This window comes from Acomys minous, assembly GCF_964271855.1.
Source record: "Acomys minous genome assembly, chromosome: 14".
Lineage (NCBI taxonomy): Eukaryota > Metazoa > Chordata > Mammalia > Rodentia > Muridae > Acomys > Acomys minous.
The window spans coordinates 86,767,396-86,785,158 of record NC_140496.1 but is presented as its reverse complement, the minus strand read 5'-3'; the positions used below and the strand labels follow the sequence as shown (position 1 = coordinate 86,785,158).

The 17,763-nt window shown below is 44.9% G+C and overlaps 1 protein-coding gene across 2 annotated transcripts in view; it reads right to left on the bottom strand.

The window, feature by feature from the left end:
• The window catches only part of PAPSS1 (3'-phosphoadenosine 5'-phosphosulfate synthase 1), a 71,895-nt gene extending 54,343 nt beyond the window's left edge, over positions 1-17,552 (bottom strand). Inside the window, exons 1-3 of one of the 2 annotated variants that reach the window (XM_084757620.1) lie at positions 17,387-17,552; positions 3,227-3,341; positions 307-542 (exon numbers count right to left, since the gene is read on the bottom strand). In XM_084757620.1, the coding sequence (XP_084613746.1) occupies positions 307-542; positions 3,227-3,341; positions 17,387-17,446 (411 nt within the window). In that variant the 5' untranslated portion in view covers positions 17,447-17,552. Of the gene's footprint in view, positions 1-306; positions 543-3,226; positions 3,342-17,342; positions 17,365-17,386 lie in introns of those variants that run through there. The other variant, XM_084757621.1, reaches the window with a different exon arrangement.
• Between the last annotated feature and the right edge of the window lie 211 nt (positions 17,553-17,763).

Sequence of the window (17,763 nt, the reverse complement as noted above, 5' to 3'; positions counted from 1 at the left end):
GCAAATATATATGTGTTTGTCGTGCTGGGGGAAGGGTGGTAAACATGAACTACTTCAGCCGATGGCTTCACCTCAAGAAGTTTGCTATATATACTTCATGGTGTTTTGACAGCAAATTTTACCCAAATTGGATTTACTCAGAAAAATCACAGCAAATAATTTTTTAAATTTATTTGGATTTCGGGAAAATGAAAAAAAAAAGTCAATTGTATCCTCAAAACACAGGCAATATTTAAATTATGTGCTTTGCCTAATACCACACTTTCCATAAAGTAATCAGTATTTAATGACACAAAGGCTACACACCTGAGTGTAGGGAGATATAAAGCTTGTAATGCACACTAAGCCGGCATCTGCGAACAGCTTCGCCACCTCTGCGATGCGCCGGACATTCTCTTCTCTGTCCTCGGGACTGAAGCCAAGGTTCTTATTGAGACCTTGACGGATGTTGTCACCATCCAAAGTGTAGCACGGAATGCCATGGCAAACCAGGTACTCCTCCAGAGCCATGCTCACTGTTGTCTTCCCTGCTCCAGACAATCCTAGCAGGGACAGGCCAAACAAACTCCACATGTGAAGTCAGAACCCAGCATCTAATAGCAAGATTAGTCATATCCGTGACTCCCAGCACCCGTGTCTCAGAAGCACCTTACCCGTTATTTAAGACTGGCCTTTCATCTACTCAAAGTATCTACAAGCACCTGGGATTTCTTATTTGGAAGTGGGGGACCTGGGGGTATTCTTCTTAGGCACATATACTGATAACTTAAATAACTCAGAAATCACTAATAAGCTCTAAAAATTATTAACCAATTTTAGTGTCATGGTAGGGTAGGTATCCTCACTTTGTCACTGTTAACACTACTGAAAGCTACATGCCACATTTCTATAGCCAAATGGCAAATTTTATATAATAAGGGAAGAAAAAAGGAAGGCGTGAATGTGGTATTACAGTTATCCATACTCCAAGGCCATGCCTCTCATGGACCGTGAAAAAAATGGGAATCAATTCATAATTAACCTAATAAGAAAATCATAATTTCCATTCACTCTTCTCGCCAATCATGGTTACTCACTAAATGACTAGGAGAAAGGAAGAAAACATGGATATACCAGCGCTTTACCACCTTGGAGTCCGTAATTTCAGATCAAAGTGAAGAGAATTGTAAGACAAGAGATGAGCATGGAAGTTTAATAAGCCAGTGATCTGGAACAAAATCATAGCAGTACAGAAGGCTAAGTGAAAAGAGAGGGGCGGGCGCACTGAGAGAATCACTAGAGGGCCAGCTGCTTTCACTCACTAGCAAACTGTGCTGCCCCAAAGACATCTACAACAGCATAGCCTGTTCTATCAGCTCCCCTATGGGGTGACCCACCACCATCCCCTCAACACAAACTATCTAATGCCACCTCTTGAGTCTGGGCTGGCTCAGGGGTCAATGGTTGCCAAAATTTATAGTGAATGACACTGTACAGGCTTCTCAGGCTACACTAAAAATGGATCTGTAACTCATCAGTGCTCACTTGCCAGCTACAGAACACCCCAAGACCACTCTGCTTCAGAGATCACTAGCTTGTTCCAGTCAAGTGTGTCAATCGCCTGAGCCCCCAGCTGACATGGATGCCAGCCCAGCATAGACTCCAGTCACTGTAACCCAAAGGACCTTGACTATAGCCCAGTGAGATCTAGGCAAAGACTGCCCAGGTCCCTTAAACTGTGCCTTTGCAGGGCGAAGTAATCAAAGAGGCTATTGTTTCACTCTGTGCGGCTTTAGGCCGTTCTGATGCACCAACAGAACAGGACGGAAGACGAGATGGTTGGGCACCAGGTGCTGGCAGGAAAAACTGAAAGCCAAAAGGCTAAGTTTTGTGTACAAGACAACCAAAATTTAACAGAGGAGTCTGTTTATACCTCCACGGATATACATCTATATTTTATGAATACAAACAGACTTAAAAGCTAAACTCTGAGTTGAAAACTGAGAGGCTGTAGCAAAAAGGCAGAAAAATCAGTATATGTAAGATGTGTAAGCTACAGCAAAGCTTAATAAGACACAACAGCTGTGCAGGGCAGGTTGGAGAGCACCATCATATCCCCCTCAACTACTACGTCCACCAGGGCTCAGGCTGTGACCGTAAATACAGTCTTTGGCTAGAACGGGGTCCAAACTCAGTACCTATTGTCCTTGGAGGCAGAAATTGGAGCACTGTGACTATAAACCATGGAAGGCAGTAATTTCTAGAAAACCCGATGGCAAGAAAGGAGTGAACAGAGGCCCCTGTTATTCAGAAGTGTGACAGGCCTACAGGGGTATGAGTGTGGCTGCCGTTGCCTGAAGCCAGTGGTTTTGACTGACCTGGTCTTTTTTTTAATATTTTTAATTAATTTATTTTGTACACAGTGTTCTGCCTGCATGTACACCTGCCCACCAGAAGAGGGTACCAGATCTCATTTTAGATGGTTGTGAGCCACCACGTGGTTGCTGGGAATTAAACTCAAGACCTCTGGGAAAGCAGACAGGGTTCTTAACCTCTGAGCCATGTCTACAGCCCCGACTCACCTGTTTCAATGGCTCTAGAAACTAATACACCAACCAATGTAAAAATGCTTTCCAAGTGTTTAACATTCAGGACATATCCTAGAGAAGCAACTAAACTGCAAGATAGAAATCTCTTAAATCTTGACATTGTTTCCAATGGCTATGCGGCACTTTACACATGCTGAGAGCAGAGGGATGTCCTGGTCTGAGGATGAGCACCCTCCTGCCAGCCACTGCAGACTTGTTCTGAGGAGCTGGTTTCTGGACTTTGGGCAAAAGGGCTCCCTCTGTTGGCCACAATGTTTGAGAAAGAAGCCAGAAGACTTCTAAAATGGAACTTGGACTTCAGTTTCCTAGGAATCCAAGCAATGCAGTCCCTGCATCTCATACACAGCTTGTGTTTGGCATCCCTGCCTCACAGTTCCTGCCATTACTTGTCCCTTTGGTGGCTCCTTTGTCCTCACTGGCACCTATGTACCACTTAAAGTCACCCAGGGAGGTCACCTTCTAGTCTTGTGTTGCTGTTGCTTTGGTACTACAGTCTTGCTACATAGTCCAAGCCAATCCTGACCGCACTATGTGGCCCAGGCTGCCTTCAAAGTAGAGCCAGTGCCCACCTCAGCCTCCCACGAGATGAGATTCCAGGGACGCATCTCCACACCCACTCATTTCTCTCTCGACCATACCTGTCAGCCAAACTGTGCATCCACGAAAGCCGCCTCTGGTCCCCACCACCTGACCTCTCTTATTCCTGCTGACATGGTGGGCTTGATAGGTGACATTAGTTGCTCTCTGCATCCCCTAGGAGAAAAAATGAAAAGGAAGAAAATGAATGCTGAATCACACGAGTCCTTAAAAAAAGGCCAGCACGCGCTCCTTGTAAACATACCGTCAGTACTCTGTACACGATGCCGAAGACAAGGAAAGGCTAGAGCAGCTCCCTTTCACTGTCTGCAGCATCCTTCCATGGTGTTCTGCATGTTACGTTTCCCAGCCAGCCTAACCGTCACTGCAGCCCAATACCATGCATTCTCTAACTACTACAGTTTCGTGGACGGTGTTAAACCTGAGAATAGTTTATTAAATAATCTGCCCAAGATCTCATACCTAGGAGTGGAATCTAGCATCTTCCAGCACACACTTATCGGGCTAATCATTCATTCATCCAGCAATTATCGAGGTCCACCTAGTATGTCAAGTAAATAAAACAAAAGCCTCCACCCTCACTGAGCTTAGGTTTAGCTAAAAATCAAACCAATAAGATTCTATGAGAAGAGACCAGGACACGACACGGCACATTGGAAGGAAGCAGAGTGGGAGAGGTGGATACAGGATGAGTGCGCCCTTCAGTAGAATGCTAAAGACAGCAGCTCCTGCAGGATGGCTGCAGGGCCCATCCACAACCATGGGACAGTCTGTTTTCCCAAGAGCACTAACCGAGAAGACTGTCTTTCCTGTATCAAGTGATCTCGGCCCCTCCCTTTCCACACTATACTCTGTCCCTGTGGCGTATATGTGTCTGGATCGCCACAGCCTTACAGCATTTCTGAACTCAAGCAGTGTGATGCTTCCTGCTCGGTTCTCTTCTGCTAAGACAGCTTTGGTTATCTGAGACTTTCTCAAGTCCCTTACCAGTATTCTGATTGGTTTTTCTAGTTCTATAAAACAAAGCGGGGTGGGGGGGCGGAGAGGCTAGTAGACATTTTTAACATGAATTTTTTTATCTTTATTAATGTCATGCATGCCACCCTCTCCTAATATCATTCTAACTCTGCACAACTACCAGCTCCCCATCTTCATGGCGTCTTCATACATATGTGTAATGACACCTGGTTCTCAGTCTCTCTCCAAGTCCCCTCGCGCCACACCCCTATTCCCTGTTCACGTTGTTTCTGCTTTCCCTTTGCCTGGAATCCATCACCCTCACTATTCCCTACCTCCCTTAGAATCTCTTCGTTCTCTCTTATGATCCACTTTCTAGTTTCATAAACCATAAATAAATGTAGATATATAACTACAAGTGCATACAAACAAATGTGCTTACAATTTTAAATTTAGGTGCAAGAGAAAATACACAGTTTTTATCTGAGGCTGGCTTATTTTACTTAACATACTGATTATCAATTTCACCTATTTTCCTGCAGATTTAAGTTACAGTTTTCTTTATGGTTACATAAAATCCCATTGAATATATGGACCATACTCTAGCCTGGTTCCATTTCCTGGATGTATAAATGATGCAACTAGATATACGATGCCCAACAGCTATGCTGGTGTCTTGACTCAGGGTCTGAAACTCTATAACCAAGAGTGGTGCGTTGGAGAGTTTTATGTCAACTTGACACAACCTAGTTAGTCATTTGAGGGGGGAACCGCAACTGAAAAACTGCCTCCCCATAGGATCAAATAGTAGGCACACCTGTAGAACATTTTCTTAATTAGTAGTTGGAGAGGAAGCAAGCCCATCGTGGGTGGTACCACAGTGGCCTGGTGGTCCTGTGTTCTGTAAGAAAGCAGGCTGAGCAAGCCAGTACAAAACAACCCTCCATGGCTTCTGCACCAGCCCCTGGCTCTGAATTCTTGCCTTGTTTGAGTTTGATGATGACATGGATAGCCTTTCGCCCCCCAAGCTGCTTTTTGTCATGGCGTTTCATCCCAGCACAAATAAGCCCTAATTAAAACAAGTAGTGCAGTAGTGCCTGACGGTAGTTACAGTTTCAGAATGCTGAGGAGCCTCTGTATTGACTTCCATGGTGGTCATACATGTTACCATCCCCACTAGTGGTGAATAAGAGAACCTCGTATGCTGGGCATAGTGGTGCATGCCTGTAATCCTCAGGGAGGCAGAGGCAAGTGGATCTCTGTGAGTTCAAAGTCAGCCTGGTCTACAAAATGAGTCCAGGGCAGCCAAGGCTATGCAGAGAACCCCTCTTTACACGGCCCCTACTATCAGTGTTCTCACTTGTTATTTTGGGGGTCTACTTTGCACTTTTTTCTTTTTGAGATAGAGTCTTACTATGTAAGTCCCAACTGGCATGACATTCACTATACAGACCTGGTTGGTCTTAAGTTCACAGAGACTTACCTGCCTCTGCCTCTCAAGTGCTAGGATTAAAGGTGTGCGCCAGCAGCCTGTCAGATGTAGAGCTGGCAAAGATTTCTTTACTCCAATGATGTTTCCTTTGCTATACAGAACTAGCTTTAATTTATACATGTACTTACTTATGTATGTGGGGGAGTGCACACACTTGGCACAGTGCACATATGGAAGTCAGAAGGCAATCTGCAGGAATTGGTTCTCCCACTGTGTGGGTTCCAGTGATGGAACACAGGTCATCAGGCTTGCCACCAAGTTCCTTTAACCATTGAGCCATTTTGGCAGCCCATAGAATCATATTAATATAACCCAGTTGGTCAATTCTAAAAATCATTTTCTATGCCACCAGAATTCAGGAAATGCTTGTTTGTACTTTATCTTGGATGATTTTTGTCTAAGTTTCCTCTTGCAGTATAAAAGTTAATGTCTGGGTTTTTTTTTTAAGTTTTTTTATTTATTTTATGTATATGAATGATCTGTCTTCATATACACCTGCATGCCAGAAAAGGGCGCCAGATCTCATTATGGATAGCTGAGCCACCATCTGCTTGCTGGGAATTGAACTCAGGGCCTCTAGAAGAGCAAACAGTGCTCTTAACCCCTGAACCATCTCTCCATTCCCCGAAGTTCCAGGGTTATATCAAGGTCAGTGATCCATTTTGAATTTCCTTTTGTGCGGAGTCAGAGAAGAACCTAGTTTCAGTTGTTCTCATGTGGAAGACCAGTTTTCCCAGAAATATTTGTCAGAGGATATCTTTTACTCTAATGCATGTTTTTCACAATTTTGTGAAAATTAGATTCTGTGCCTGGGTTTATCTCTGGGTCTCCAATTCTATTCCACTGTTCTACAGATCTGTTCTTTCTGTCAGTGGATACATTGTTACTATGGCTCTGTAATATAATATTAGATCAAGCAGATACATTGTAACTATGGCTCTGTAACATAATAAGAGATGGGGAGATACACTGTTACTATGGCTCTGTATGAGATCCAGTACACACACTGTTACTATGGCTCTGGATACAATATGAGATCAGGTTGATGCATTGCTACTATGGCTCTGCAATATAATATGAAGTCAGGTAGATTCATTGTTACGATAGCTCTAATATAATTTGAGATCAGGCAGATATATTATTACTATGAGTCTGTAAATCAATATGAAATTGGGTGCTGTGATACCCCCAGCATTATATGACTTTAGCTAGCTCAGAGCCTTCTGTATATCCTTGTGAACAGTATGATTGCTTTTTCTAGTTCTAAGATTTTGATAAGGACTGTACTAAATCCATATATTGCTTTTGCTAATATAGCCATTTTCACAGTACTAATTCTGTCTATGAGCAAGGGAGATATTCCACTTTCTAGTGTCTTCTCTCATTTCTTTCTTGAGTTTTCTTGTTGAGGACTTTTACCACCTTAGTTAGGTTTACTCCTACAGTTGTGTTGTTTTGGGAAGCTACTGTGAATGGGGCTCTCCTTCCCCCATCTTTTCAGGGAGTTCTTCTTTCGGTTTTATGAGACAGGATTTCTCTGTGTAACTCGCTTTGTAGATTTGGCTGACTTCAAACTCAGAAATCCACCTGCCTCTGCCTACAAAGTGCTGGGATTAAAGGTGTGCATCACCGCGTCTGGCTACAAGTTCATTAATGATATAAAGAAAGACTACTGGTTTTTAATGTTGATTTTCTATGCTGTTACTTTGCTGAAAATACTGATCTGTTCCCTGTTTTCTGATGGACTGTTTAGGGTTTTTTAAGGATTTTGTGGACTGGAAACAAGAATAACTTTATTTCTTTCCTATTTGTATCCTTGTTATTTATTTTTCTTAGCTTGCTGCTCTAACTAATAAAGTTTCAAGCAAAATATTGAGTAAGGCTGGAGAGAGTGGATACCTTTATCCCATTCCAGACTTTACAGGATATGCTCTCAGTTTTTCTCCACTACATAGAATGTTGTCTATAGGTTTATTATATACTACTGCCTTTTTAATCCTTCCATTCCTAATTTGAGGTCTTTTATAATGAAAGGATGCTGAGCATAGTGAAAAGGCCTTTACTACACTGAATGAGAGGATCACGTGGCTTACGGTCTTACGTCTATTCACTGATCGTACATACTGATTACATGAAACCAAACTGGACATAGTGTATGAATGTCTGCACATACTCTTCCATTGGGTTTCAAGAGAATGTTTCATCTGTTTATCAGACAAATTGGTCTACAATTTTCTTAATTATGTTCTTTCTGATCTTGGATTCAGGGTAACACAGGAGTCATAGAATGAGTGTGGTAGAGTTCCATCCCTTTCTGTTTTATGGAACAGTTTGTGGGACAATAGTTAGTTCTTCCTTAAAGATTCAGCAGTCACTCCACCTAGACCTAGTCTTCGGTGGGAGGGTTGTTTTTGTTTTTGTTTTTGTTTTTTCTTTTTTTATTACTGCTTAAAACTCAGTGACTGTTAAGGAGGTACTTAAGCCATTTATATCTTGTTGATTAGCCAGCAAAATACCTATCTGGAGATGAAAGTGGAATACTGCAATTACCCACTATTAAGACCTATCTGACTCTTTATGCCCATTAGCTTTTATGAGATTGTGAGCCCCAATATTTGGGATATATATATATATATAAACAAAAGCTGTTGTAGTCAGCCAGATCTGGCAAGCTTGGAATCTAGGCTGCAGAAGCCTACATGGTACTAGGGCAGACTTAGAGGCTCCACCTACAGGTACCAATCTGGAGGCTGGGGCTGCAGGAGCTTGAGGAGGCTTGGACTTTACCTACAGGAGTTCAGTGTTAGTTTAGGCTAAATCAGGTACTCACTCCCTCTTCTTGTCCCAAGCAGATAGTATCGCTCTCCAAGCAACGCCGCCTCAGTTGGGAGAGAGTGATGTTCATAAAGCAAAATCATTTCCCTGCCTCACTGGATTTATCTTTTCTTATTTCTGTGCTATGCCCACACGCTATGATACCTCACCTGGCTTCCATGGCTCTTGAAGGTAATTTCGTGGGCAGAGTTGTTAATCTTTTACCAGAGTACAAGCACTTGGCTCTCCTGCTTTCGTGCAGATATCCACCAATAACTCCATTCTTTACCTTTCTGAGACAGCATCTCATGTACATCAGGCTGTCTCTAAACTCACTGAGTAGCCAAGGATGACCTTGAACTCTTGATCCTCCTGCCTTGAACTCCCAAAAGCTGACATAGAGATATAAGCCACCACTCCTGGACTTTTTTATTTATTTATTTACGTATATGTGAATGTATCTGTATATATATGTCCTGTGTGCGCAAGTACAGGAAGACAGCATTAAGGCCGAGTGTGGTGGCACGCACCTTTAATCCCAGCACTCGGGAGGCAGAGGCAGGCGGATCACTGTGAGTTCAAGGCTAGCCTGGTCTACAAAGCAAGTATAGGAAGAAGAAGTCGGCATTAGATCCCCTGGAACTGGAATTACAGGCAGCTATAAACCGCCCCCCACCCCCAACGTTGGTGGTGGGACCAAAACTGAGTCCTCTGGAAGAGAACTGAGCTCTCTTAAACAGCTGGACCATCTCTCCACACTGAGACTATTTTAAGGAATCGATTTCCACCCAGAACATCTCCTCTGTACGCTACTCCAGCTGTCCTGCTTGCGGAAGTGCCTGAAAGTAAGGCTGTCTTTCCACTCTCCTTTCACAGCCATGCACAGGAAAGGCATCTCCTGTCCAAACGAACATCATGACTCATTGCCGTGAGCTACGAAACTCCAGAGGTCAAAGGGACAATTTGACAATTCTTTAAGTATGCATACCACAAGAGCTACACCCTTCTTTCACTAATTTCATTAGTGAATATATTTCCAATAAAATTATACTACATATATTAGTATACTATATTATCCTACATAATAATTACTTATGAAAATCTCTATGGAAAACTGGACCCATTTGTTTTGTTTTGTTTTCGAGACAGGGTTTCTCGGTGTAGCCTTGGTTATCTTGGACTTGCTTTGTAGAACAGGCTGGCCTCAAACTCACAAAGATCTGATTGCCTCTGCCTCCCAAGTGCTGGGACTGCAGGCATGCGCCACCGCGCCAGGCCTGGTCCTATTTCTTAAGGACTGGCAGCTGCACATTTCAAGCCTGAAAGGGTTCCAGACACAGACACTGGCCTCTCCTGGAAAGCGGAGAGCCTCTCTACCCTGAGCTCCCACTCGCTGTCACCACACAGAAGGGAGCTAGGGGTCTGCTGGAAAGCAGTGAGGAGGATGTTACAAGGCAAACTGCCTCTATTCGCCAAACCTGTTCAACTTGTTCATTTCGTCTGGGGAAGTTTCCAGGTCACTTTGCTCTTAGACAATAAGAAACCCGTATCTGATGTGTTTTGATTTGTTTTGTTCCTATAAAATATTTCCTGCTTTTTCTTGCTAAACTTGAGATCAACTCTATAAACATTACCCAACAAACTACAAACTGCTTAAGTTATGGATGGAAGAAAATAGAAGATCCATAGAGATTATCTCATTTAATCACTGAAAAGAATGTACCCTGGCAGGTTTTTGCCTACTATTCTGGCAGAAAACCATGGTAATTTGGATATAATAAACTTTTTTGTTCACATATATTCTTCACACTTAAAAAATATATTTGAAGCCAGGTGTGGCAGTTCACACACCTGTAATTCCAGCACTAAGAAGTGGAGGCAAGTAGTTAGAAGTTTAAGGCAAGCCTCAGCTACATAGCAAGTTCAAAGCCAGCATGGGCTATAACAGACTTTATCAAAACAAGGAAACAGATAGTATGTAACTATTAAAATAGATAAATCTAAATTTGCCAGTCAGTAGTAGCATACAACTTTAACCCTAGCACTTGGGAGACAGAGACAGTCAGATCTTTGTGAGTTCAAGGCCAACATGGTCTACAGAGTGAGTTCCAGGACAGCCAAGGCTACACCGAGAAACCCTGTCAAAAAAAGAAAGAAAGAAAGAGCAAAGAAAAAATAAAGGAAGCAACAAAAATAATAATAAGTTAAAATAAATCTGGATTTGGAGACGTCCAAGGTAGCGAAGTAAAGATGTCCATTGTTCACCTCATCCACAGGAAAGAGCCAAAATCATAAACAAATGAATGGTGTGAATTAGTCACGTAAATGAGGAAGGAGGAAGCCAGGAACTCAGCAAGGCAGAGGTGGGAACCTAGTAAGACAATAGACCTGGGGTGGCAGGATAGAGAACAAAGCCTAAGGTAATCCTGTCTCTGGAACAAGGGCCCTCCCTACCACAGGAGAGTCCCACAGAGCCCATCGACAAGACGCCAGCCATCCTAGCCACAGGACAGTACCACAGTCATCACAGGCTTGCACCCAGGCGGAAGGGCTTCCTGACATCCACAGTAAATTTCTGCTTTAGAAAAGACTCTCACATTGTCTGCCCACCCCCCCTCCAGAGGCACTACTGCTTGCTGCCAGGCTGAAAAGGGAGCCGCTGCTGAAGTATATACTGCCTTGGGTAGAGGAGTTCCTCCATCTTACAGTCCCTGGTGTTCCTGGAGTTTATACAATGAAAGCATGGGTCCAGGAACCCTAGCAAGCTAGGTTTCATCACTCATCATCAATATAGCAACTAAAGAAGATAATGAGTATTTATTCAGTGTGGCCACAATGGGAAGAGGAACAAAAGGTCCAGTGACCCCTGAGCCCATCTTCTGGGTTATATATGACATTTGGGATTAAATAAAGGGCAGGATGTACACATAAGCGAATAGGTTCTGGTCAGAATGCGGTCCAGCCCATCACTAACCCATTACTGTCCTGGCTCCAGTCTCTCCCGCAATGTATTCTGGTATGACGTCAGAACCTGAGAGGCCTCTTCCTCTTGCTGGCACCAGGCTTGTTCTTCTGATTCCCCAGAATGGGATGCTTTGGTCAATTCCAACCCCTTGGGGTGCTCTGACTCAAGAGTCTAACAGGCAAAGGAAAGAGGCACACATGTCTCTAAAATGCCCTTGCCTCTGCTAGGAGCAAATGGATGTCCCACCAACATGCTACCAGACTCATACAGCGGGCTGCCACCTCACTAACCCAGCTGTGCACTTGTGACCCCCAGAACCCAAGCCTACGTAGTTCCCGTATCAGAAGGGGACAGGTGGCCCACAGCATGATGTGCCACTGCTAAGACCTAAAGAACCAAGGATCTTATCCCCAGGGATCTGGGGCCTGTGCAACTGGCCCACCATTGTTGTCACTAGTGCTCATCACTGACGGGGCTTAAAGTCATGCCTTCTGTGGGCCATGTCCCTGGTACCATAACTGCCATTGCTGGAGATCCCTAATGCTAAGAGTATCTAACCTGTAAGGCCTGTAGACATCGCTCCAGCACTGTTCCTGACACAGCTGCAGCCAGCACTCAGAAGTCAACACCCACAGCAACCTCCACCCACTGCTCTACTCCAGCGCTTCCACAAACTCCCATGCTCTCAACCACTGACACAGTCACAGACATCAGTAAGGTGGGTGACAATAAAGAATGCACAGGAGATCAAAGCTCTGTACCCACTGAGAACCAAAACTAAAGAATTTAACTAACACTCTATGGCACATCCATGGGAAGGTGTCTTTCCCTACAAAAAGTAGTCCATAAACTCAGAGGCGGCAATTGTTATGCCAGAGACACTCAAGTCAGTGTGTGGGTACAGGGACCTCCTTATACATAGGCCTCAGGGATCTAACCACAAGCCCTCAAGCTTGCAGAGCAAGTGGTCTTTCCCACATCCATCTCCCAACCCGGAACTTTATTTTCAGTAACTACTTTTGCATCTCAGATTTAAGATTTTCTTTTCTTTTCTTTTCCTTAGTCAAAGCAAAGAGCAGCACAAGTCTTCTCAACTTTGGCATCAATGACATTTTAGAGCTGGCAACTCTTGCTTCTTAAAAAGCTGCTTTATGCACAGTAAATGCTTAGTAGCAACCTCGGCCCCTAGCCTATTCAATAGATGTCAGACGCATCATCCTCCCAAAGCCACAAAAATAACAACCAAAATACCTCCACAATTGCCAACCACCCTAAAGGAGGCACAAAAAAAAAAAAAACCTCACCCAGCTGACAATCACTGAGAACCCGCCTCAAAATTCAATGAATGGAAAAGAACAGAACACGGGCAGTGACCCCAAGGCTAGACTTCGACTTCCAGCAGATGGGAAATTGTGTGCTGCAGTGATCACTAACCACACTTCCAACACTACACATGTGATCAGAACAACTAAGGAAGTGGGTTTATTTTACTTAATGAAGTTGCCATGGGTGGCTGGTGCCTACCACACTACAAAGACCCTTCCAGGCCTTACTGATACCTTTCTAAATATTAGTCAGCTTTCCATTGCTGTAACAAAACACCGAGCCAGTCTCGTGGACTCAGGAGCTTCCCTGGGCCCAACCGCTTTGGGCTGCCATGAGGCAAAGCCTGTGATGAAGAGTACAATGAGGAACAAGATGCTCACCACATGGTGGCTGAAGTGGCAGGAAATGGGCAGGACTCCAACCGCCCCTTCGAGAATGGCCCCCCAAGACCAGACTTCCGCCCACCCACCAGAACCTTTTCAAGGTCCTACCACCTACCAACAGCACATGGGCTGGCAAGCAGCCTTTAACACACAACACGTGGGCCTTTGGAGAAGATTTACGCAAACCACATTAGTCAGCAATAAAAGTGTGAGCTTTCCCTACCCTCTAGGCACCTTCGTGCAGCGTCGGCTCCCAGACGTGCAGACTTAAGATGACCAGTCCCCGCCCCAGCCTAGACACAAGACAATGTTTTTTGTGTCCCATCACAGGTTGAGTCACTCTGTACCGTCTTAGTCTTCCTCCCAACTCCAGAACAGGCTGCTGGCCTTCTACGAAAGCAATCCAGGAGAACAGACTGGCAAATATAAACTGGTGAAATGAAGAATCAACTCAACTATGTGTGTGGCTGTCTGTCTCCCAAGCAGAAGGTGAAGGCCACCAGAGCAGAATTCCTTTGGGCCTTTCTTCTTCTACATACCCAGGATAACACCCAAATACAAAGAGGGTATTACACATTTGATGAACTACTGAGTGGTAGCAAGAACACTACTCAATAGCGCGAGGGGCCACAGAGCCTTAACTTTTAACCTACTGAACCTCTGTGCCCTTGACATATGCATCATTTAGCCTGAAGTGATGCCTGGTTTGTCCTTACTGCAGAGAAGAGTGCCAAAGCACAGACGAGCTAAGGGAATGTGCCCACGACTGTGCAGATGGCTAAAGGACAGGACTGCAATATAAACGCTACTGCATGTGCCATTCACTCCCTTACTTAAACAGACTAAGGATTTATGTTCTCAAGAGCACCCAGGCTACCCTACAATCTGCCCCTCTGCCCTTCCTGCCACACCGGAACGCAGCGGCTACAAAACACCCCTAAGGAAGAAAGTATACACTTGCAGGATAGCAACAGCACACACAGAGCTCAGCGGATACAAAAACATCTCTAAGGAAGAGAGCATATATACATGCAGAGTAGCAGCAGCACACCCAGAAGTACAGGCAATTCAACCCAGGAACACAAGAGTATGGAAAAGGTCCACACATGGTGACATACCTCAAACAGCCCCAAGCTCTGAGGAGCCCAGCCCTTGCTAAAGGCTGCCCGTACACAGCCCAGGCAGCAGGAAAATATAAAACCCTAAGGAGATACACCGTGTAAAAAGGAAGCTGTGTTGAGCTACAGGGACGTGAGGATGGTAGGGGAAAGAAACAGAAAACCCAGAATGAGCCTATCTGGGCTTCAGAATCTCATGCTGGGGTTCAGACTTGTCTGTGGGAAGAATAGTAATAAATTCTAACAAGATGACCAGCCTGTACAAGCCAGACCACCACAAAGCTAATATGGTGGGGGGTGGGGGGAGAAGAGGGGGAGAATGCTCACCTGGATCTGAGTCTACAGAAGGGTGACACCTGAGTCTCAAAAGAGCGGCCCCAAATTTTCCATGACCCAAGTGACACATTACAAGGGGCCAATGGAAACTGACCCCAAGCAAGAAAGACAGAATCCGATGGAGAATGATACGCGTGTTACAGTTCAGACTGACATCAGGGAGGCGCTCCTGTGGAAAACTCTGGACTCTGGACTCTTAATTTCCTATACTTGTCGGTATATGGTGATGTCGGAACAAAGCACTTCGTAGGGTCAGGCCATTACATTTTCCTATCTCATACTAAACTGACTTCCAGGAATCCGTTTCTTTTACCTGTTCCTTAGCAGAAGACAGGCTAAAGCCTAGAATCTGCCCTCAGTAGGCTAAGTAACACCTTTCCCATGCCCCACTCAAATTAGCCATTAAGTCTTTACCCCTAGGCTAATCTACCTGTAACAACACGGTGCACAGGCCCCAGAGAGCAGGTGCAAAACGCCTGCCCTGAGCTAAGATGTATGATAGCTGCAAGACACCCTCCAGATCCACATGCACAAAAAAAGGGCAAAGCACCAGTAACTGTAGTACTGAGCTCGTATGTGTATTAAAAGTATGTATTAAATGAAATGTATTAAGCTAAACAAATTGTATTATTGCCATTTACTTTTTTTTTCATTTATTCACATTATTTTAATGTGGTCCTTTTTTTTTTTGTTACCTAGGTGGTTCAATATCTCTTCAACAGAATCACTCTACAAATTATTTCACCTAAGGTTGGCCTTCAAATACCTGTTTAAAATTCCACTTGCCACCTTAACAAGTGTGTGCCTCAGTTTCCTTATTAATAAAATGGAGATGCTAAGTGTGGTACCTCTGAGTTTTGGGACAGCAGGTGCCCACCACTGTCCACCCTCAGGGTCCTTGTTTTTAAACCCCACCCAAGGAAATGGCAGCAAAACCCTCAACAGTGTTTGTCATTTAGATACAACACTTCAGCCTTCTTTGTAACATCTCAGATCAAGCCTTCAGGACCAGTTTTTCATGGTTATTCTCTTAGAGAAAGAAAAGACAAAGTTCAGGCAATTAAAAATTCTAGCTCCTTTCACAACCTCCTAGGAAACCATCTTCTAACTCTTTGGCCAAACATTTACGGCACACACGATCCTGCTCCGCCCTGCCTTTATCTCTGCTCCCAAACAAAAACTCCCTTTGAGCAGTCAAACAAGTCTCCACTCATGGCTCCCACATTCCTCAGAAATATGAGGCCCTCCATAAGCTCATGCAAACACCTGGGGCCAAGCTAACATTACCTCTGATCTGCAATAAACCTCCTGTCTTAGGACACTCACTATGATCCATAAAAATACATCAGGAGATAAATGCCACAGGCAACTGAAAAGCAAGCACTACGCCCCACTTTTTTAATAATCACGTCTACTTATAATCATGGGTCTCTACTTAGAATGCATATTAATTTAGCAAATAATGTAAAACACAAGTGACTTGGGGCTGGAGAGTTGGCTCAGCAGTTAAGAGCGCTTTTTCTTGCAGAGGATCTGGGGTCAATTCCCAGCACCCATATGGTGCCTCACAACCATCTGTAACTCCAATCCAAGGAGATCCAACACCTGCCTCTGACTTCACTGAACACCAAGCACACAAATGGTGCATAGGCATACCTGCAGGCAAAACACTCAAAGAGACATAAAATAATAAAAACAAGTTTAAATAAATAAATGATTTATAGACAGTGTTACTAAAATTACTTTTAAATACTCCAATTTAGTCTACTTACTGCCCTACCATAAAATACCTGTTGGCAACAACAGCGATGCTGCATCTGAGTTTCAGGGCAGTGGTTTCTTTGCTCTTCCAAGTTCACTATCTTCTCTACTCATAAAGCAATCTTATGAAGGACACGCTGTTACACCCTAAGTCAAGACTGTTCACTTTACAAATGCCATGGACTGAGGTTCTTCCAATAATCTAATCTCCCTTTTATCTCCGTCTCTCCTCGCCTTAACTAAGAAGTTAAGGAACAGAATGGAAGACGACAGTGAGAAATCTTGCCTGACAGCAGATGTGGTAAATTGATGACTTCAAAACAACATTTGCCTGAAATAGTTTTTTTTTTTCCTTCCCCCGACTCACCAAGGAAAAGTGATGATTTGCAGGCTGAATTTAAACCTCATGACCCTATTAGGTGCAAAGGACAAAATTCCATCTAAACCTAAAACCAGTGCCTTTGCAGACCCCAAAATTGGATGGTCTCGACCTTCGAGATTACCATCTTAGCTGCTGCCACCAGTGAATAACTACAGGAAGAAACAACCTTCGGAAGGCACAGTACTTGGCCAACAAGGCCAACTCGCACTCGCTACTCTATGTTAGAAACCATTCATCTTCCCACACCTAACTGTCACCAGGAATCAAGTCTTTAAAAAGTATGTCTGTGTCAGGCATTCCAATTTAAAACAGAAACACAAAGAACCTCAGTTCAGAGCGCTCCCCATTCATGAATGGCCACATTGTTATTCTCCCAGCACACTGCAACTCAGAAATGTAAAGGCTTGGAGAACGACCTAAACCTGGGGCCAAGCACACCGGCAGAGCCAAAAAAAAAAAATCAAGAAGGTGCAGAGGCGCCTTCCTTCCTCCCGGCCGCCGCAGCCCTCGGCCTCTCCAACCTAGGGGACAGCTCGCGGCCAGGGCTCGCCTACGCGGGCCGCGGCCACCCGGGTCCCCGCCCCCGTCTCCCGCAGGATGCGCCGACGGCCCAAGGCTCCTACCGAAGGCCTCGCTCCTCGAGCACCCACCCGCGGCCTCCGCTCACCCAGTTCTGCGCGTCGTTACTCAGCTTGACTTTCTTGCACAGACTCCCAGGAATCTCCATAGCCGCCAAGCACGGATGCCCAGCTGCTGAGCAACCCAGGAACCGAGACTTGGAGAGAGGCCGGGGGCGGGGCGGAGCAGGGAGAAGGGGCGGGGCCTACTCCCCGGGCTCCGGGCGCGCGCTGACGTGCGCTCTGGCTAGTGATCGCCTTTGCAGGGGCTTGGCGTGGAGGGCGGGGCGAAGCGGGAGGCTCGGGGTCGGGACCTCAACGTCCAATCACCAGGGGCGGTGCTTGAAGCTCCGCCTTGACCTAGGAGGGGCGTGGCCCGAGGGTTAATAGGAGAAATCCTCTGGATCCTGTGCATGCGCAGTGAGCG